At 44.3% G+C, this 22,367-nt stretch overlaps 1 protein-coding gene across 1 annotated transcript in view; it reads right to left on the bottom strand.

Annotated features, from left to right (window-relative positions):
• The window catches only part of LOC114667383 (complement C3-like), a 64,769-nt gene that overhangs the window by 25,276 nt on the left and 17,126 nt on the right, over nucleotides 1–22,367 (bottom strand). Inside the window, 16 exon segments of the mRNA XM_028822659.2 lie at nucleotides 3,734–3,940; nucleotides 4,026–4,112; nucleotides 4,793–4,853; nucleotides 6,016–6,231; nucleotides 6,313–6,452; nucleotides 8,940–9,022; nucleotides 10,889–10,994; nucleotides 12,051–12,113; nucleotides 13,313–13,442; nucleotides 15,517–15,672; nucleotides 16,303–16,506; nucleotides 17,525–17,737; nucleotides 17,978–18,124; nucleotides 19,583–19,698; nucleotides 19,811–19,931; nucleotides 20,875–20,980. Of these exon segments, the coding sequence (XP_028678492.1) occupies nucleotides 3,734–3,940; nucleotides 4,026–4,112; nucleotides 4,793–4,853; nucleotides 6,016–6,231; nucleotides 6,313–6,452; nucleotides 8,940–9,022; nucleotides 10,889–10,994; nucleotides 12,051–12,113; nucleotides 13,313–13,442; nucleotides 15,517–15,672; nucleotides 16,303–16,506; nucleotides 17,525–17,737; nucleotides 17,978–18,124; nucleotides 19,583–19,698; nucleotides 19,811–19,931; nucleotides 20,875–20,980 (2,156 nt within the window).

Here is a 22,367-nt window from a genome sequence, read left to right as displayed (position 1 = left end):
TTCAGCTTGAAAGGTGACAGTCACTGCCCACCCAAAAAAAAAATCAAATCTCAGCATCTCACACACTGTAATGACCGAACTGGAGGTCTCTGGGCCTTGTGTGTGTAAAACGTGTATACGCCATTCTTTACACAAAAGTCTGAATTTATAAAATGTGAAAATTGGCTTAACATTACGAGTAACCTCCTGTACCAGGAATTGTCCCATCAGAGACGCAATGTACCACCTGAAGGCAATGCTATGGTGTCGGTTAGTCTTGACTTTACCTTGGACCTCAGGGGCCAGCATGTGACTGCAAGGAGACAACATCCACAAGTCACACTGACCACTGAAGCAGGCAGTCCATCACTCCACTAGATGTGAGGAAACAGCTGAGTGGAGACCACTGGAGAGCATTGGGCCCTGAGGTCTCCACTGGAGTTCCTGCTGAAGACCCCCTGTGGTTTTAGTCCCATTACTTGAAAATCACTAAAGACGTCCCCCACTAATACAACCTCTGCCAAGAGGTTCAGCATCAAGACCAACGCCAGAGCAACGGTCATCAAAACTACAGTGACAGAGCAGCAGAGCAGACCCTCCATTCATGTGCAGAACCCACAAAAAGTCTTCACTGCCTCGGGGAACATTGCATGTTATTGTCACACAACTTGGAGTCCCACCGGACTGAATTTGGCTTCAATGACCGTCATCAGCAGAAAAAGAGTGAAATGTCAGAGGGAAGTGGTCTACATTACTGGAGGGGCATTTATAATGAAGATGGAAATAAATGCAGGGTATTCAAAAAGTACTGAGACCCCCACACTTTGTACACACGTTATTGTGCTGTAGACTTCATCTGAAATGAAGAAATTTACCACTCAATAATCAACACTCTACAGGGCCAGGGCAGACATTTTCTTTCTTTGTAGTCATTCTGGTATTTATTTGTATTGTGGACCCAACACAACCAGGCTCGGACACAAGCATAAAATGAATAAAGCGGTTTTATTGGTGGGAAACTCTTCTTGGGCAAGCCGCAAGTAGGATTAAGCACAAGCACAACTCTTTGTCTTCTTCCTCTTTCTACCACTGGTCACTGCCTCCTCCACTCCTCCTCGCAAGTTTTGTCCACCTCCTCCTGACTCTGGCTAACTTGGCTGCTTTTCATGAAGTACTCAGAAGTACTTCCGGTGTCCTGAAGAACTGGCCTGGGAGCATTTCTGGGTGAGATGGGAATCTGACAAAGTAGGACTCCCCAGTTCCCACAGCAACCCCTGGTGGGACCCATGGAACCCAATGGGGCTGAGCCAAAGAACTCCATGTCCCATAATGCCCTGTGGGAATATGGAGCACCACTGCCACCCAGGGGGGCTGATATCTTGCATTCTGGGGGGAGGCAGTGCCCTAAAGAAGCCGCCTTGCCCCATCCTTTCAGCTCCTGAGTATCCTGGCTGAGTAAGGATGCAGGCCATCCCTTACAATATACTTATTGACCTACTGTAAAGAGGCATACTACTCCTGAAAAGAAAGTTTGTCTATCTCCTATATACAGTAGTGCCTTTCACAGCCATCTATTAGATAGTGCCTGTCATATCTACCTTTAATATACAGTACTGTACAGTAGTGCTCTTCATGTCCGTCTATCTACTACGTACTGTCTTGGATATTTATCTATCCATCTATTATTTAGTGCCTATCACATCTGTCTATTATTTAGTGTCTTGGATACCAATGTATTATATAGTGCCTTATCTATCTATCTATCTATCTATCTATCTATCTATCTATCTATCTATCTATCTATCTATCTATCTATCTATCTATCTATCTATCTATACTAAACTTAATATCTATTATATAGTGCCTTTCATCTATCTATTTATCTATCTATGATAAAGTGATGACATATTTTCAGAATGGTTTTGTACATTTGTTAAAAATCAAATTCGGAATCTCTCCTTCTTACAAAAATGATTCAGACTCTGTGGCCTTCCTGCTTGCTTCACTTCTCCTTCAGAAGCAATTCCATGAAAAGCACAAGTGTGGCAATGAAGGCAAGAAAACCTCCAAGTCACTGAATATCCAAGTACATCAATCAGGAAGAAATGGAAAGAGTGGAGCAGAGTTGTAAATTTGCCAAAAGCAGGTTGTCCACAAACACTGAAGAAGACGAGTGATGGAGACCACCAAGAGACCTCTGAGAACTCTGGAGAAGTTACAAGCTACAGAGGATGACATTGGAGAGACTGCCTCGCTTCAATGGTCACAGCTTTACAGAACAGTGGCAAAGAGGAACAAATGCACAGGCCCCCTGTTGTGGGGTACAAGATCTGTACATTTTGGTTTATATTTCCATTATATTTTGTTCAAGACAAGACAACAGATGAACTACATTCAGGACAAATCAAAGCAGGTTTTCTTCCCAGTTATCTCTCACTTTTAAAACAGCTGTTCCAACAAAGAAAGGAAGACATGCTGGTGGCACAATAACTTTATAACCTAAACATCAAATTATTTTACAGCCTAGGAAAGGAAGACCTGCCGATACCTCAGAGAACATCATAAAAAGTTTTATTGTTTGGGAAATTGGACAGTGAATTCATTCATCCTAGTGACAGCCAACCAATCAGAATATCTAACAATCACATCTTGCAAAAACCCCCAGTAGAATTTTAGAATAAATTTGCCTCGTCTGAGGAGTGATATAGTAAGGAAATAAGGAAGGAGGGAAGAAGAAGGGACAAAGACATCACTGGTTGTCAGAAAAGCATCATGAGCAACTATGCGTGCTCAATCACAAGCCTCCTGCGACATTCATCCTTTTCATCTCTACTTTTTCATAAGCTTTTTCTAAAGACTATATATATATCCAGACTTTTCTATCAGTCCTATTCTGGCCCTCAGGGGCCAGCATGTGACTGCAAGGAGACAACATCCACAAGTCACACTGACCACTGATCAAAATGGAGCTTTTCGGCCATCAGAGTAAACACCACGTTTGAACACTGCACAATATGACAAACACGCCAACCCCAGTGTGAAGCTTGACACTAGCAGCATCGGCTTCTCTGCAGCCTTGTGAGGGGACAATACAAGGAACTCCTCGAGGAAAACCCAATGAAGTCTGCCAGAAACCAACACCTTGTGAGAAAAGACAACACGACCAGCAAGCAAAAGGCCAAAGCTACACAGGAATGGCCTAAGAACAACGATCAACAATTAAGTCTTGGAGTGGCCAAATCCTACTGATAATCTGTGGCCGGACCTGACAATGGCAGGGTCACTCACCAATCGCATGCCATCTGATAGAGATGGAGCAGTTATAGGCAAAGAAAAAATGGAAAATAATGGCAGGGCAAACAGAAGGAGACCTGAGCACACAGACTCAAGTCACGGCCTCTGCGATTAGGGCCAGCGAACGGTTTTTGTTTCTATCAGTGAAAACGTGGACGCCCAGTTGGTGCCCCAGCATTTCGAAGCGGCTCATCCACACAGTCATTTACTGAGACCACTCCCAGTTGGATGATCCATTTGCTCTTTTTATAAGTGTTAGTAGACTTCTAATACTCTTCCCTGTGGCACCCTATCCCGACACAGACAGACAGACGGGTTTTCCACACTGCAGCACAAATCCAGATTTTGCCATTTTTTGTGTCGTAGAAGTCCCTGACAAGTCTAAGAATGAACAGCATAATGACTTGATGGTGGAGCTAAAGTAGTCCTCCTCTTCAGGGTCAACAGTCCCCAGCCTTACCTACTGTTATGTAATCGATGGCCTCAGCTCGCCGTCTTACACCCACTCGATCCCACTGGTTGCTCTTGTCCAGATAATGAGTGACAATAACAGTTGCTGTCATTGCCATCATGGTCGTTTCTGCAGTTCCATATCCTCTGCGGATCAAGTGAATCAAACGGCTGGCATTAATGGCGTTTTCGGGGGTTTCTGTCTGGACAGCGTCGCCTGTTTAAGGAGATATTTGCTTGATGTTTAGTTTCTGGTGTGCACAACCACAAAAGTGAGGCGGCTGGCTATCTCGGTCATCTACCTGCTATGGTGATCAACGTCCACCTCTCAGTGTTGGGCACTGCAGACTGCACATCCATTTTGGGAATGAATTCCGTTTGGACTCCACCTGCACAAAGAAGCAAACCAAGAGCAGCGATGAGGGAAACGGCCAAGATATCTTTTGGAAAATTGTGAAAAGACTGAAATTGTGAAATGCAAGACACACTGAAATTACTTTGTTTGTAAATTCACAACTTTTTGGGGCATAAAGGAATGATTATTGATGAGTTAGGGCTGTGGTGAGGCTGGAAGGGATATTCTGGCCCACAGCTTCCCCCATGCCAGCTCCATGCTGCCCTCATCTGCCTCGCGCTCTGCCTGCCTACACATTCAGGCTGCCATTCATTTCTGGCCCAAGGTAACTCCAACGGCACTTACAATTCCCAAATCAGTGAGCCGATCTAAACCAAGATCCTCCTGGTGATGAACCAGTGACCACACAACCTGGCCAATGAATTTTAGCAGCAGACGAGCGTCTGCACCGGTAATGTGCTCCTTTAACTTGCATGGATGGCATTGTGGCTCAGTTCGGGGCCATAAAAAACAACCAGACTGAGCAGACATAAGAACTGCTAACAAACCCACAGGGTCTATGTGGGCGCCTGAAGGTGTCCCTTGTGTGCCCCAGCAAGCCACAGTTCACAGTTTTCAGATGACCTCACACACATCTACAATGTAACCGGCCCAAAGCAGTGGTATCGGCACATTTGGCATTTATCTGCTGTGAAACTCGAAAAACAAGCTCACCTGATTTGGATGGATCCAGGACAACTATCCTGTTTATCTTCTTTACCTGCATTCCTTCTGGCTACAAAAAATGAAAAAGGAAGCAAAGTGTTTTAAAAATGCGGTTGCCAAATACGTCGTATGGAATTTGGTTTTCTAGAAAAATCAAATCCCATGCTGCACATGAGTTGACTGCTGTTTGTCAATGACAATTCACTTTACATGAAGAGGATTTACTGTTCAGTATGAATGAAGTATCAGTATCTACTTTATAATCATCATTTAGAAGTGAACACGGTCTGGCACAGCTAATTTCACAGCTGGATGTTCATTTTTTTGCTTTCACATCTTTTCCTTGGCCATTGATTTTAGGTTTGCTTTACAATAAATGCAACATCGATCAATGTAGATTTAGTCATCGTCCCCCCTCCGTCCCCACACGCTTTAATTGTGGATTGCATCTTCTTAACACGTAACGCATGGGCACATGTGATGTGGGTAACGCCTGTCGGAAGCTTTGTGCTCTTCAGCTCCAGCAAATGTCATTGTACCCGTGCTGATATTGGCGCACACCTTCATTGGCCTCACTAGTTTATGTCACATCAGACTGAGGTTAGCGCGTAAATCAAGAGGGGACCCTTAAAAGGAGAGCTCAGTGGGCTGAACACAAACGCCTTCCTCCTGTGAAGATTGAATTTAGCTGATTTTTTTCATACCATTCACTGAAATAGAGTTTCATTTTCACTCTTATAAATCTTACAGGAACAAAACATATACTACAAAAAATGAATTTTTTGACACAATATGGAAAAACAAAAATGTGGTGTGGTCATCATGTCTACAACTTATGAGCTGAAGAGTGAGATCTCCAAAGGCTCTCCTCACACGAGCAACACTACCAACATCAGAGTTGGCTTTTGGGCACACCCTGTTGTCGCCACTCTATGAGGAGTCCAGAATGAAACAACCTGCAGGTGAGGTGAGCGAGCAGACTTCAGACTGTGCGGCTGCCTTTTCTTTCCTCCAGGCTCTGCTACACACGTGCCATTAAGCAGGTGACTGAACTAGCAGCCCCAGAGCACCCTAACCCTAACTGAACATCTTCAGTTTCTATCAAAAGTCCATTCTGTGGTCACAGGTAGTGTGACTGTATAAAGAGAACAGAACAGGTCTGGCAGACATCTCGTCTGCTTTGAGAGTTGGTTGTGTAGTCATGTGACCCTCACACATGATAAGGTACTCACCACCACGTTCAGCTGTTTCTTCACACCATCAGCCACAAACTCCCCATAAGCTCTCCCAAATGCCTTAACTTCAATGACAGTTCTTCCCAGCCTCAGAGGGATGATGATGAATGACACAGCTTGAGATGATTGCCTGGTAATGCTCACAGTCTCAGAGTGTTTGTTTTTGATGGCCTTGCTGCAGAGCTGCTTATTAGTCGTCCACTCCACACGGACCTGTGGAAGGATAAGACGGGCTGTGACTTATTCAGGTGATTTATGACAGGTGATTGGAAACAAAGGCCAAGCCCCACTTACCTCAATGTCCTCCTCATAATAGTTATAGAGCACGGCCTTGATCTCTACCTGCTCATTTTAGACCACAGAGTATGGCAGCCGCAGGTCGATAAAGAAATCTTTCTTTACGGTGATTTCATAAGGATCTGCCACACAGATACCTGAAGAAGAAGAAGAAGAAGAAGAAGAAGAAGAAGAAGAAGAAGAAGAAGAAGAAGAAGATGAAGAAGCAGAAGAAGAAGATTCTGCTCAGGCCAAGTGTGCACAACCGTGTTTGAATATTTGGGTTAAATCTGCTCTCAGACTGAGCGTGCTAGCTGGTGTCTCATTGAAGAAGAAGAGGAAGAAGAAGAAGAAGAGTGCACAATTATTTTTAAATATTTGGGTAAAATACACTCTCAGACTGAGTGTGCTAGATGGTGTCTTATTGAAGAAGAAGAAGAAGAAGAAGAAGAAGAAGAAGAAGAAGAAGAAGAAGAAGAAGAAGAAGAAGAAGAAGAAGAAGAAGAAGAAGAAGAAGAAGAAGAAGAAGAAGAAGCTGCTCAGGCCAAGTGTGCACAACCGTGCTTGAATATTTGGGTTAAATCCGCTCTCAGACTGAGCGTGCTATCTGGTGTCTCATTGCTTCCTTGTTGTAAACGTTTCTTATGTGCACAACATCAGGACAGAGATAAAGCAAAGTTTGTAAGTTTTGGATCAAAGCTCATAGATCTAACATTGAAAAGATTTGTGATATTAATTGAGATGTCCACAGGAAGTTTAGCATGTTCCTCAGCTAACATCATCGTTTCGTTAGATGAACAAGAGAGAAGCTCCATCTGCCCCGTGACCCTGCCCTGGATAAGCGGCTTAAGACAATGGAGGGATGGGTGGATTGTACTCTGCTCATCATTTGGGCGCATTGTCTCTAGTCCAAGAGCAGATGTGTAACTCCATCTTCTGCCTCTTCTGGTGGTCCATCCAACTGTCTGGGGTTACAAATGTAAAAGAAATGGGGGCAAAACTAAAGAACCTGGCAGAGCGGTAAGAGTATTCTGTTAAGGTCTACATAATAAAGATTATAAATTAGGGTCACCATTGGACCCCAACATGACAAAATAATCCCAGGACTCAATCCAAGCAGAATGGGCAAAGGAAAAGCAGAACAAAACGATCTCAAGTGTGAGCAGAGGTGAGAATGCACTGTAGATGTGTAGCTTGTGTCTTAACAGAGAACTCCGCTCCAAGATGACTTGCCATCTAATCTGTTTCGTATCCCACATAGTTTGTAGTGAGAGGTGAGGGGAACCTCAAGTTGCCATGCAGAACAGACCTATGAAGATTTCTGACTGAATTGGCATCTATGGTGAGAAATGCCGGACAACATTGAACGATATACAAAAACATCCACGATAAACTTCACATTAGTTGTGTCATATAATCTACATGTCAAGTCATCCAGACACATGTCCATTTTATGTCTTTTTACTAAAATCTTGATAAATAAATTACTTCTGGAAAATATTCTTGTGAATGAAAATGGAACGCACTCAGACGCCAATGTTTGCTGCTGATCTCCAAGCGCTGTACCTGTGGCAATGTGAGTAAAGATCATCAACCTTAAGAATGATGGAAAAGTGACGGAGGCGAGTGTCCTCGACCTTCGATATGCAGATTACTCTGCCAATTTTTGTCCACTCTAAAGAAAAACAGACAGTTTGGAAAAAAACACCATAACAAAAACTTTCTGCCAAGATGTCCCTGGCATAAATTATTAGAAACTCCTATCCAAGGAAAAGTGCTGGAAATAACTGAGCACCTTCCATACCTTGCTAGCCAACTGTCCTTAAAGGCAACCATGAAGGAGCAAATCTGTGCCAACACCTCCTCCAGGAAACAGCACTGCTTGGTCTTTGGGAATCACGGCATCAAGAAGGAAAGGAGGCTATAAGGCCATTGGCATTACTACTCTACTGTATGGCAATGAGACCTCCATTACCTAAACTTATCACCTGCACAAATCTTGACAGATGCCATCAGCACCACCTTTGGAATGTTTTTTAAATAAAGTAGAAGGATTGTCACATCAATTCCATGGTCCAAACTGAGCCAAAGATGACCAACGTCAAATCCATCACCTTGCTTCGCTGGATGGGTTACTACATCAGAATTTCTCCTCATCAACAAACAGCTGTGCTCCCGGCTGAACTGAGGTCCAGGAACCCAAGGGGGTCAGAGAAAGTGGTTCAGACTACATGACAAAAGGTCTCACCAGTATCACCTGTTGTGTGACAGTGGCCATCAAATTCATTCAAAGGCATTTCATTGTCATGCATGTGCGCCTGAGGATCACCTTCAGGGTTCAGTACAGGTAAGTCACACTGCCCCGGACTAAGAGGAGGCGCTGTTGCTAAACTGTCTTCTCTCTTCCATTTGAAGTTGTGAGAGGAACTCCTAAGAGCTGGCAGAAGGCCCCGCCCATTCCAGTCTGAACCATATTAAAAGGGGCGTGTCCAGAAAGACCTCGTTTGGGTCCCAGACTGCATACTGGAAGAAGCCCCAAAGCTGCCTGTTGTTTACAGTTGTGATTGCTGTGAGGATGGATTGGCCATTGAACCCTAGGATGTACATACAGTCTGTCAAGATGAGACGGACACATAAATGCCTACCCTTTGAAGATAAGCTGACAGCCAGGATCTCCCAAGTTGTGACGGAGTCTTTCAGGAACATTCTTACTTCTTTTACAACCAAACTGAAAATGAAAGGGAAAGCAGGAGGAGTAAAACAGTTGGGCAGATAATGGCACACCTTCTTACACCATCTTTATGTTGATCTTCTATGAAGAAGTCAACTACTTTGAAGGGCCTTCTCATAAAAGGTGAGAAAGATGCTTGGTTACTATTGAGAAAGAAGGCAGGGGACTAACATTTTCAGAGCTCCAAGAAAAAGTCTTCCATCCATCCATCCATCCATCCATCCAAGCCCACATACCTAGAGAAGGGATTTCAAGTATCGGGTACAAGACAGGGTCATTCCTTGGACAGGGCACCAGCTCATCACAAGGTGACCACTCACATATTTCCACTTGGGACAATTTAGTGTCGCCAGTCCACCTCACCTGCATGTCTTTGGACTGGGAGGTCCAGGTGGTGGCATGAAGCTGTTTAATTTGAATTCTTATGAGTATCGTGTTAGGTTTGTCTTACTGTTAACTCTTCTGAATTTTGAATTACAGTATGGAGAATCCAAACTTTGGCTTTAATGTGTGTGTAATGATTGTTAATTATGTTTGCACCGTTTCTGATGCCACCTTTTGTTCTCATGAATCATATCATTTTGGGGCATTTTATAGTAGCATTAGTGAGGTAACAACCCCCATATGCAAAGTGAGTGATGTCTTGAGTGGGACGGGGTAAAAGGTCAGCATGGGCCCATTGTCTGTGTCCAAGATTGCGGATTATTTCAAAACTCTTGATAAGACACCTCTGGTACTGAACTTGATGCCGTGTTTACGATTATGTTTTGGTTTCGGTCACTGGTTCTCTGTCTTCATTGGTTGTGATCCTTCAGCTTGTTTTGTTTTTTTGTTAAAGTGTTGTCTCCTGATCATGTCAGCTCTTTGTTGCTGGCATCACTGGGCTAGCAGAACAGGTGCCCCCCTGAAGTCTACCTGCACTGCTGTCGTGAGCCCTTTCTGTTTGTGGGAAGCTTCCTCACCTTCTCTCCTCACTACTGTTTAGGTGGCTCCATCACCTCCAGGGGACCTTTGTTTTTGTCTCCCACTGCCAAGTCCACCTCAAGACAATTGCCAGTATTTTCATAAAACCCTGGGGAGCAGACCCTGCCCTTTAATGGCTCCTCACTACACTACACCCTCAAGGCCTGGTGTTCGCTTGTTGATCTCCGACTAAACAGAGCAGGGTCTAAACACCCCACCTTTTGGTCTTGTGCCTCCCGTGGAGATGTCCAGGCCTCCACCATTTTACCGTTTTGTATAAGTCTCTGTGTTATGGATGCTACCTATACACTGGAATTGCTGGGATCCTCCCTCTGTAGCCTACTGGAAGATGCCCCTGTACCAACTCTCTGGCTTTAGGGCCAATTACATTCTGAAACGCAGACCTAGAAACCCACCCATTGGGTCCATCCATTCTGTCCACAACCACAGACTGAATATCACACAAAAATATGAAGCATGGATCTTCCTCAAGACACAAGTTGTTCGAGGCAGAGACATACAAGCAGCACATATTCAATACAGGCAATGATGGTGAAGCAACTGGTGAGCACTACTGGACTTGAGGAAGATGAAATGTCAAAGAACTTCAGGAAATAAAAGTACAGTGGGAGAGTTATGGCACAGTGGGCTTAGAAACATCAAACTGGAAAGAACTACTGTGACACAAATGAAGAAACCTGCTTAAGCTCTGCAGTTTGGAAACCTGGCTGTTGGTTTTCAGGACTGGATCAACCATTAAGACTAAGGACTGGGCCCTGTCAGCACACACCTGGGGCACTTTGAGTGATTCCAACAAAAACATGGAAGGCCCCTCCATAAACCCATTTTAAACATCCACAAGACTCACAAGCTCACAGAATGGCATGAACTTAAATGTACCCATCGTTGTCTGCTCCAGTAGCTGGTAACATCTCGACGTACCACATCCAACTTTCAGGGAATTCTGTTGTGGAAATAATCTCTTCATACAAATCATCATCATCACCTGAGAATCAAGAGAGGAGACACACAAGAGACGAACGTGAGAGATGCTGGTAGACCCGAGAAATGCTGAACAGTCCTGCATGTCCTCCTCGTCCAGCCTGGGGGAGAACGTCCATACACGATGAGGCAGAGCTTGGAGAAATGAATCACAAAGTGCACCGAGTTCACGAGACTTGAGTCAAACTATAAAAACGCATTCATCTGAAGCAGCCTCAGCAATCGTTGAAAAGACAAAACGAAAACCTTAGCTATAAAACATTTTGTCTGTCTGAGGAAAGCCACGAAAACGGGAATGGAGGAGGCTTCTTTTTTTATTCTGAAATTCCTGAGGGATTCCATGTTGTTTGTTTCCAAGCCATCCTTGACTTTTAGGATGAAGTAAACATTTTATGCAATTAGTTGGGATTTGTGGAAGTCAGCTGGAGACATGAGGCCAGGCTTGGGGTTTGTGTGCACTCTAGGCCACTTCATGGGTCCTTCTGGGGACAAATACAGTTCTATCTGTTATATAGTGTCTTTCACATCTGTCTGTTATTTTCTGCCTTTCACATATACAGTATGTATCTACAGTATCTATCTATCACACCATTTTATAGTGCCTTTCCTATCTATGTAGTGCCTTTCACATCTGTCTATCCATTATACAGTGTCTTTTACATCTACCAGTCTACAGTATCTAACTGTTATATAGTGCCTTTCCTATCTATCTATCTATCTATCTATCTATCTATCTATCTATCTATCTATCTATCTATCTATCTATCTATCTATCTATCTATCTATCTATCTATCTATCTATCATATAGTGTCTTTTACATCTATCTATCTACAGTATCTATCTAACCATTATATAGTGCCTTTCCTATCTATCTGGTATTGCTAGTCAGTTATAAAGCATTCAGTGATCGTTCTCACCACTGGACTCTCAGATATCAATCGGTGTGACTCTAAAAACTGCAAAACATCCCAAATGGCTGCCTGCTTCCCAAAAGCTATTGGTGATGCATAAAGAATCAAGAAATATGATTGTACCCCATTCTGGTCACCCCATACGTACCCCTCCTTGACCTTCCAGGAACTGAGCGCCGAATTCTTTTTGGGGGAACTGGGCACTCGGGATCTGTGGAAACAAAAAGTGTCAACTTAGTATGTGGGTCACTGCCCAAAATTTCCAGCATGAGGATTGAAATGAGGAGTACAGTGCCAAGTGCAACGAGAAAAAGGGAGATGATGGTCCACCGTGTCTGCATACATAAGTACTGAACATATGTGGTGATCACTCACGCTGCGCTCGCACATTTTAGGGCTGATTCAATTACGGGGAAGACACACTTTGGCATTACAGATGCCAGGCCGGGTGCAGCGTCACACAAGTCTCATAACTTGTGGTGCCACAAACCTTCCCAGCTGCCCAGTTGCCAGTACAGTCAGCTGACTGCCCAGCTGAGTTTTCCCTCCGTGGCACTCGTGGTTCTGTCTATCGGCACTCGCCAGCACTGATGGAGGGAGTCAAATGAATGAGAAGGTTCATTACGTTTGCCGTGTGCCTTTACCAGACTCCATCATTGTCCCCTTCAATAATAAAGTGTGTCTAAAAGGCCTTTTCTGTGTGTTATGTGCACAAGTGTGAAGCTGATACATGACAATAGAAATAAATGTTACACACGTATACACACACAAGCTGTGTCACAGCCAGTTGTCCTGCTGCTATTTAAAAACATGGCCGTAAATCTTTTAGGACCAGCACGAGAGGGATGCTGAAAAGCACAAAATCAGGAATCCTGTAATTCTGGAATCCCAAATAGAAGAGCAGGCCTTCACACAAGACTTGTAAGCTGTGAGACAGCAACAGAGAATCTCAGGCAGGCCACTCTTTTAGAAAGCAGAATTGGGGACATGGAGGAGCTATGCCATTAGTGGGATTAAGTTACATAAAAAGACTTCATTAAGAAGTCTTAAAGATCAGCTAGCACCCCCTGCTGCTTGCCACCCCGTTTCATTTAATGCTGTCATCACGCCTTGTCATTCAGCCTTTGGACCTTCTCTCTAAGCCAACTTATGTGGACGCAACTGAAGAGCCACAAACTCCGAATGGGCAGGAAACTCCCAGATGGTCTAGTCCAGTTTTATCTGCTGGACCAGAGCCTTCGGACAGAATAGAACAGCTGGATGAAAACATCATCAATGAGAAGCATGTGCTGTTTTGAGCAAATTGAAACAAACATCACAAAGCCACCACACATGCAGGCCACCAGTCGCAGGGGACGCTACGCTACCTTTACTTCTGCAACATGCAAGCTTTGAAGGTCAAGGCCTCACCTTCCCTAAATGGCGTGCCAATGTTCACGTTCGACACAAAGATGAGGCCAGCATCCGAAAACACACCCATGTTGTTTTGTCCTCTTCCTGGAGTGCAGCCAATGTCGTTCTTCTCAAGGAGATCCCAGATCTGAGTGAAATGAGAAAGAAGCCAATCATCATGAGTTCACGTCCTTCTACCTTCGACGACTTTGATGTCAAGACTGCAGTTATGACAAAGCCAAAGAGAAAGACATAGTGTAACATGACGCCTCTCTGGAGAAGGTCGCTTTTGTATACTCTGTGACCTCTCTGACTACCTTGACTTTCTTAAAAAGCCAAGACTTCCATCAGGAAGAACAAAGAAGCTAAAGATAGTCGGACGCCAATGCAGACACCTGAAAATGGAGCAGACTGTCCTGTCCTAGTAGGAATGAGGACTAAGCATATGGCCATTATGAACCACACGAGCATGGAGGACTACAGCAGAAGTGCATCGAGAAATGCCACTGGGGCTTCTCCATAGCGACTGCCTTTATAACACCTCACAGCCACTGTTTGCTTATATTCAGCCAAGTCCAAAGACAACAGAGCATCTGCTGCAAGAACATCCACTGTGCGATCTGGATGGAGGAGACACCAGCGAGACAGACCAGGTGGACCTACAATATCTATCTATCTATCTATCTATCTATCTATCTATCTATCTATCTATCTATCTATCTATCTATCTATCTATCTATCTATCTATCTATCTATCTATCTATCTATCTATCTATCTATCTATCTATCTACTGATATTCATGGAGTTTTCTTTTCATTTAGGGTGCTGTTTGCTTACATCCCATAAAACCATCCTAAATGTCATCTGGATCATCACTACTACAGGTTAGGAGGGTCAATCAATATCAAATAGGTTTGCGGTGGTTAATCTGGCCTCCAGGTCACCTAAAAGGGGCATATTGTCACGCTAAAGTCCTGGGGTGACCCTGTTTTCCTTTCAGATGTTTTGTTAGGTAGACTCAGGGCCGGCTCTGCATTTTTGCACCCCAAGGTGAAGCTGCCAAAGTCTCACCCAAACCTTAGTGTTTCAGGCGTAGCTACAGGTATATAAAGTTGAAGAGCTGGTGGGGGGCTGTTGGAGGTCTTCAGTTTGTGCTTCAAGTGTTTCCATATTTCTATCCCAGAGCTCCCTGTTGCTGTTTTGAGCACTATGTGTATTTGATTGAAGACCAGGTGGTGGTCCCCTTGGTGTCTGGAGTTGATCAAAGATGATTATAAAAAGCCCCCACCCAACATTTTGCCACCATTGGTGACTGTCTATTTTGCCTCTATGGCACAGCCAACCCTGCGTGGACCCACTGCCATCTGGAGACCTTGTATGCTTACTCTTTCCAGCCTGGTCACCGTCAGGGTTGACAGCTGCGGTAGTGGAATGTGTCCATCTGTAAACACCAGAGGACCATGACAAGCAGAAGTGTCAGCTCTGCATTGATTTTGTCAAAATTAGAAGCAGAGTGCAACGAGTGTGACAAAAGAATACAACCTGAATGGTGGTCCAACCTGGCCTTTGGATGAAATGGTGGAAACAAACATGTATTGTCTTTCCTATCAGTCTGTCCGTCTGTGTTATATAGCGCCATTCCTGTCCATCTCTCTGCCTGTCTCTCTTTGATAATGACTAGTGTGAGGTTTTCTAATTTTTGATGAGCAACAGTCAGTCAGTTCTTGATGCCATGTGCACATCAAAAGCAACAGTAGCACAACATACCAATGTCACACTCAGTGTGAGTGGTCTTCTCATTTGGTGCATTGAGCTGAAGAGGATCAGGATGAAGAGGCCTCCTTAGGGAAGCCCAACCTAATCATAGCCACATTTGACAATCAAATGGGTCATGTGGTACAATAGATAGCCATGACACATGTAATGCTAGTCAGATTTAACTCAAGTTGGCTAACAAAAGGAAAAGAGGTGTTCACTTCAACGATTCACTAAAGTGAGGTCAGATATAATGATGATGGCCACTGATAAGGCATGACGAACAAGAAGGAGGAACGTTACATGAGAGCAGCACCTGGGTCAAGCTACCATACACTCAGATATTAAGGAAGTGTGAAGTAAAGCCAACAGTGCAGGTGAGGAGTGTCTTCCAGGTTACTGTTACTTCAGGGCTATCCTCTGAGCCAAGGATGACGTGAAGCCCCCACTCCATGTTGCCACCTACCTTTGTCTGTGTCAGTTTGTTTTTGTTGTTCAAAGCAAACATGGCCTTATTCACAGCCATCAGCTCCACCCTGGCACCAGGGTCTCCTCTTAGTTTGAAACTAAACTGTCTGCCAGGGCTGTAAGTTGGTCCACCTCGCCCTGGTGTTACTTGAAGCTGCCCATGGGAAAAAACAAAGAAAGAAAGGAAGGAAAAAAAGATGATTGGTCAATCAGTGAAGGCAGCACCCCCTCTCCAATCAGCCCTTCCATGGTGATGTTTCACATGGGACCCAAAGAAGTGTGTTTGGACCTTCAGCTGATGACACCTGGCGTCTGGTGCTCAGGTGTGAACAGAGGAGGACAGCAGTGTGTTACGTTTCCTTTGTCACTTGTACTTAAATAACTTTTGGGTACAACACGGCTTTCAGGGTTGTTCTTGGCAATCAAATGGAGTCAAGCTTTTAAAGTGAAGACAGCACTCTTGACCAATGAATGATGGTGAGGGGCGGGTCTTCAACTCTAAGTGCACTGCTCCGATTGTCTGGCAGTATTAACTTGACAATATTTTAGCAAAAAGACATGTGATTTGCCCTTTGCGAGAATAGAACTGGATGACTTGATGAGTGGATAATTTGATGAAGGTTCATTTTTGGGGGGCTTTTTCATATCGTTAACTGTGTTCCAGCTTTGGTCTCCATAGACTTCCATTCAATTAGCTTCTTGTCTTTGAAATCATGGGATTGAAAATGTTTCTCAGCCATCAGGACAAACCACATGAGGTAAGTAATATCTTAAAAGAACTTACAGTGCCAATGCAGGAGTCCTCCACGTCCACCCAGACCGAGTCGGACACAATTTCTGTTGTACCACCAGTAGTCACATAGTAATAAGCCACAAAGCGGAAAGACGGGATCATCTGCCGCTCGATGGGCAGCCACATTGAAATGAATGTCTGCCCTCTCGGCCTCTGCTGCCTGCCAGCTTTGATGAGACTCCCCTTGTTGGTTATCTGTAAAAAGAATCAAATGAGGTGCTCACTTGGGTTTAGATTACCTCCTAAAAAACACGTCTCAAGGAAGACATTGTAAGATCGAAACAACCTTAACATTCAAGGTCAGCTCCATCATCTCTCCTTCCAACTTCCAGAGCAGGATTGTGGGGAAGAAGTTCTGCTCTTTGTTGTTGGAGTTCCTGTTTTTGTGACTTCCTGCTACTGTTTTAAGGATTCGAATGTCTGGACTGTGTTTTGGGACTGATTGTGATTTCCTCGGGATTACCTTTGTGGTAACTCTTTGGTTCTTCTTTTGTTTCTTTTAAGCCTTTCTTTGTATTAGTTTGTCAATAAATGCTTGTCCTATAAATCATTCCTTTGTTAACCTTTATTGCAAGCTGAGGGTTTACGCTTATCCCTTCTCTTTTAGAGTTTTTCTTATATTTCTGTTGTTTTACCGTATCCCCCTCTACTTGAAGCCAGCAGGTAGCCTTAGGGGCCCGGCTGAAGTCAGATGAGCCACTGCTTGGCACACCATCTAGGATTGTGGCTGATGCCATGGCTGGTTTTAGGAGGCCTAACATCAGTTTTGCTTTGAAGGAAATTCATATTGTGATGCTGATCACATCCCAAGACTGGAGGCGTTCGACATTCTGCAGGGGGCTTTTCACACCATCAGCAGCTGGCTACCAGTATCAGTGATTTGGGCCTGAGGTGACCTACGTGAGACGTGTGTGTCTAGAAAGGAGGAAGATTTTTGTTTGTTAAAAGCCATAGAAGTCAAGGATGAGCCAAGATGGTGGGGCGCTTAGTAAAGGGTGAAGTATTTTTAGAGGCAGATAAGCTTGTAATTAATAAAACATGTGAAGGTGAAACAATTCTTAAACATCACTGTGATGGCAAGGTGTGCAATCTGCAAGAATACAACACGAGCGTAAAAGGTAAGGAGGTGTAGCCATCTTGACCGTAAAATATCGAGAAAACAGAATTCTACAGAAAGCCTTCCACATGGGACTAACACGGGAATGTTACTTACCAGATAAGAAATGTATTTGATTGTCTCCTGCGTTAATACGTCGTTGGTTTGGATGTTCAAGTTGATCTGGAGAGATGAACCCGCAGATATTTGTGCAGACGAGATGTAGATATGCAGGTAATTGCTCGAATTTGACTGCGTTTGGTACGGCACGGCCTCCATTCTCCCTTCAGCCTGGCGAGACTCAGCAAGCAGAAGGCTTTTTGTTCTTACCTTGTGGACAGAAAATGTCAAGTTAGAGATTCTCATTTCAAGCTCTCAGAAAACATTACAGCAGGATAAAGCCTCGTCTAGCATATTTACAACAGGGCATCGCCAGGTTGTCCTCACCCACACTTGTGTTGGTCTAAGCCTAACCCTAATCCTAACCCCTCGGACCCCATGGGAGTCCTTCTGGAGTAAATAACACAAGATCTGAAACCTCAAAAATCGATGTACCCATGGGATACTTACGGTCACAACGAGATTTCTTCTATCCTGGACAGTATTGAAGATCATTATTGCTGTTCCGTCTCTGTTTGTTCTTACAAGAATGTTACCGGGTTGACCTTCCAAATCAACATTGCTTGCAGGAGATCCATCAGGATTTGTTACCAGAACCTTTCAAGTGAAGGAATAAAATATCTGTTTGTTAAAGATATCGTACGGAGAGCAGACTCCTCAAATCCTAGAATAGCTTGGAGTTGTTGTGTGTTAGCCGGGGTTTCTTTCCTGGCTTATGTTTACGTTCATTTTTGGTGTTTCTTTAAAGTATTTGTTATGTGCTTTTGCTAATATTGTTATGTTCATTTTTTATTTGGTATCTATGTATTTTGTATTGTCCTATCAAGTCCCTTGATGGGTGAACCTCAAGAGGTGGGGCCCCCCTGACGTCACCGAGGGGTGCAGAGTCCCGTCGGCGGGTCATTGAGTTTCTGGCTCTTTCTTGTTGATTGTGATTCGCTAGCACTGCTTTTCTGGTTACTGACTTTTTCTTACTTTTTTTTGTTTGTTTTTTGCTCTTTGATTATAATTTGGATAGTTTTGCTCAGGATTGCCTGTTTTGCATTTGCCTTATTTTTGTTCTTTTTTTATTCTAATATAAGATCTTTGGTTGGTCTTTGTATTGTCAAACCACAGTTTTTGACATTTTCCATCTCTTGCTATTTTTTGATATTCTAGGAGTATTTCTGAACTGTGTGCCCGAGTCTCATTTTAGGCTCAGGTAGGCCGAGGCCTGCTGTGTTATGTTTTGAGTTTTTTTATTTAATTTTTAAGAGCTTCCCCTCAGATCTATAAACATGTTCTTGGGTTCTGTTTTTTGTGTTTATTTTTTGCCTGTGAAATCTAATTCTCTTATTATTTCCTGGATTGGAGCCTCTCTTTTAAAATCTTCGTTTATTTCACATCATTGTCAATGCCATTTTGTTTTGTCTTGAGGTGTCACCATGCGGTGGGCTTTTCATTAGCCGTTTCCATGATGTTGTATCTCAGAATGCATTAGGACAGCCTGACAATGGCGTCATCGGCGTGACTATTTAAAGTTTACTCAGGCAGTTCCAATCTGTGTGTCATTTTGATTTCTGATCTTTTTCTGCAGTTTTCAGCCTTGGTCTTGTATGTCGCCCATTGTATCCATTTGGATGTTCGGTTTTGACATTTTGTTTTTTAAACTTCATTCATTCTCCCATCCTAACTCTCCATATATCTCATTACCTGCCTCAGCAGACAGTACAAGCAGGTTGCCTGAGGTGAGGCCTATATTGGGACCATGCATGTCTACATGTGAATGTGGACCCCAACAATTCGCCCACCAACACGCCGAGGCTGTCTTGCCACCCTACCGCACACACCTGCACCCCTGTGAGCCTGAGCGCTCTGTTTTTAAACTAGAACTTGGCCCACCATGGACCTCGGGCTCACCACATTTAATGATCCGATTCCCTTGTTAATTGCTCCACATCAGCATGACTTTCTGTTACACAGGCAGGCAGTGAGTCTACAGCTGGTAGGACTCCTTCAAGAAGCCCATGGACAAAGCCACACTCAGTTTGGTCTGCAAAGAAAAGCAGATCTTACCATCACATGAAAAGGGAATCCTGGCATGAAGTACTTGGGTGTCCTGGTGAAGAGAACTTTATAGGGGGATGTGACGACCTTTATTCCTCTTATTTCTGCCTCCACCTTGTCACTGCCTACACCAAAAGGAGAAGAAGTTGACCGAGGTGCACCTGACAAACTCTAGAGTGGACAGTACTTGAAGCAACTGTCACATCGCCCATTTATGTGCACCCAGACAGCACTTACCAGAAGGCGTCAAGACGGTGGCCGAGACGTAAATTGACTGATCGATAAGCCGGTTGATGTCTGGGAAGACCCTTAGAATCTGCTGTCTCGTGAGTCGAGCTGTTCCTCTTCCATCTTCAATCTGCAAATAAATGTGTGCAGGTGACCATCGCAGCCCGACATCCACAGCACTTCAGCGTTAAGCATTACTACTGACATTTCACTAAATGAACTGTTGGTCAAATCTCCGTTGGGACAGACGTCTTCAGCAAAGCCAAATGCACCTTTACAGGCGATACTTTGGGAAGTTTGTCTTCTTCTTATTCTGGCTTTGAGACAAAACCATAGAAGGATCCAAACGTGTGGCTGATTTTACTTTTAGCTCATTAGGACGAGCGCCGAGCTGCTGCCGTTGTGTTGATTTACTTTGTCACATTTCACTGTTTAAAGTTAGCAGAGTGAAATTAAAAAGTGACAAAGGTGACGCACACGTAAAGTTGATCACCCTTAGCACGGCTTACACCATCCGCCCCTCCATTGTCCTCATTCAGGGCAGGCTGTGGGGCAGCTGGAGCCGAACTCAGCAATCACAAAACAACAACAAAATGAAGGAATCAATGAGGGGGTCCGTTAGGGTGGTCTCAGTGTTATGGTAGAACTGGAAATAAGAATAAAGGAGGGGAGCTTCTGTCAGCCTGTTAATAGGTGACAGTCACAGCACACCACCCGCGGGTTTCCCAGGGCGTCACTCACCGTCCAGTTTGCCTTTCTGTGGTGGTGTCTTCAAGGGCACTACGTAAAAACAAACTATTCATTTATTCTGTGATCTCTTCAGCTCCTCTTTACACAAAATATTCGGAAATCAGCACACCACCCGCGAGACAGTAAGGAGTGGAAATCCAGTCAGGAATTTAAAAACCATCCAATACTGCGCACTGAGCCTTAGACCACCTTAGACTTCTGTAGTAAAGAGGCAGGGTGGCGTAGTGCTTAGGGCTTTACACTTCACACCCTCAGGCTGTGTGTTCACATCCCACTCCTGACACATTGACATTTGCCACAGAAACACTTCATGCGTTACGTACTTCAATACTCTGCAGGGAGTCTGGGAGGCTTCTCTTCTCGTCGTCCACCAACAGCCCAAACATGACGTATGCATATCCTTTGACTTCTTTGTTTCCATGAAAGTACCTGGCGAGTACAAGCAGAAGGCAAATCACTTCAAGCACAATGTAAAGAACTCCTGTACATTTGCACCTAACGCTGTGCGGCGGCCATCTTGAGTTTGCGCACTTCTGTTTCTTCTGTGCGTTTCTTCACTGATCTCTGAAGATACGCGAAACACCCTTGGGGTGAAGGAGACGATTTCATGAAGAAATTCATTCATTTTGTAGGCTGCATACCAGCTGGTCAGGATCCACCATGAGCCACAACTCCTTCTAAAGTGTCTGCCTCAGAACACCCAGCAGGGATTTCTCTACATATGTTCATAAAAAAATTGAAATTCATTTGTTTCTCCCATCAAGCAACACTCAACACCCAAGAATGACAAAGCAAAAACAGGATTTTAGCCCCCATTTTTTGCACAATTATTAAAAATAAAAACTGAAATATCCCCTTGGCCCAAACATTCAGACCCTTTACTCAGGACTGACAGCCAGCCATTCCATTCCATTCTTGGGTTTGACACGTTGAGCTTTGCCCACCTGGATATTGGGATCCTCTCGAGCTCCGTCAGCTTGGATGGAGACCCTCAGTAGACCGTTATTTTCTGGTCTCTCCAGAGATGTTCGATTGGGTTCAAGTCCCGACTCTGGCTGGGCAACTCAAGGATGTTCACCGAGTTGTCCCTAAGCCAGTCCTGTGTTGTCTTTGCTTTGTGTCCTCTTGGAAGGTGGACCTTTGTCCCAGTCTGAGGTCCAGAGAACACCGAGCAGGTTTTCATTAAGGGTATCTCTGTACTTTGGTCCATTCAGCAATACCTCCACCTAGACTTACCTCCCATTCCCTGATGTTGCTGCCACCACCATGCTTCACCACTGGAATGGAGGGGTCTAGTATCCTCCAGACATGTCACTACTCTTGGCTTCATCACACCTCAAGCTCACAGTCTGAAAGTCCCTTAGGTGCCAAGGGCTTCTTTTACTGAGGAGAGGCTCCTGTCTGACCACTCTGTCATAAAGTCGAGATTAGTGGAGTGCTGCAGTGATGGTTGTCCTTCAAGAGAAGTCTCTTTCATCACAGTCAGAGTGACCTTCTTGGTCACTACTCTTATCAAGGTCCTTCTCCTCTCATTGCTCAGTTGGGACATGTGGCCAGTTTGAGGATGAAGAGTCATGGTTGATCTAGACTTCTTTCATTTAAGAATTCTGGAGGCCACTGAGCTCTTGGGAGTCTTCAGTGCTGCAGCCTTCACCAGATCTGTGTCTCCACCCAATCCTCTCTTTAGGCTGTGCAGGCAAGTCCTTCGACCTCATGGCTTTGTTGTTGCACATCTCTGGGACCTTCTACAGGCAGTGTGTGCCTTTCCTATCCATGTGTGGACTCCAGACATCTCAACACTGATCGATAGGATTGG

The sequence above is a fragment of the Erpetoichthys calabaricus genome, chromosome 17 (assembly GCF_900747795.2).
Source record: "Erpetoichthys calabaricus chromosome 17, fErpCal1.3, whole genome shotgun sequence".
NCBI lineage: Eukaryota > Metazoa > Chordata > Cladistia > Polypteriformes > Polypteridae > Erpetoichthys > Erpetoichthys calabaricus.
The sequence above is the reverse complement of the archived record's forward strand: the minus strand, read 5'-3'. Positions and strand labels throughout refer to the sequence as shown.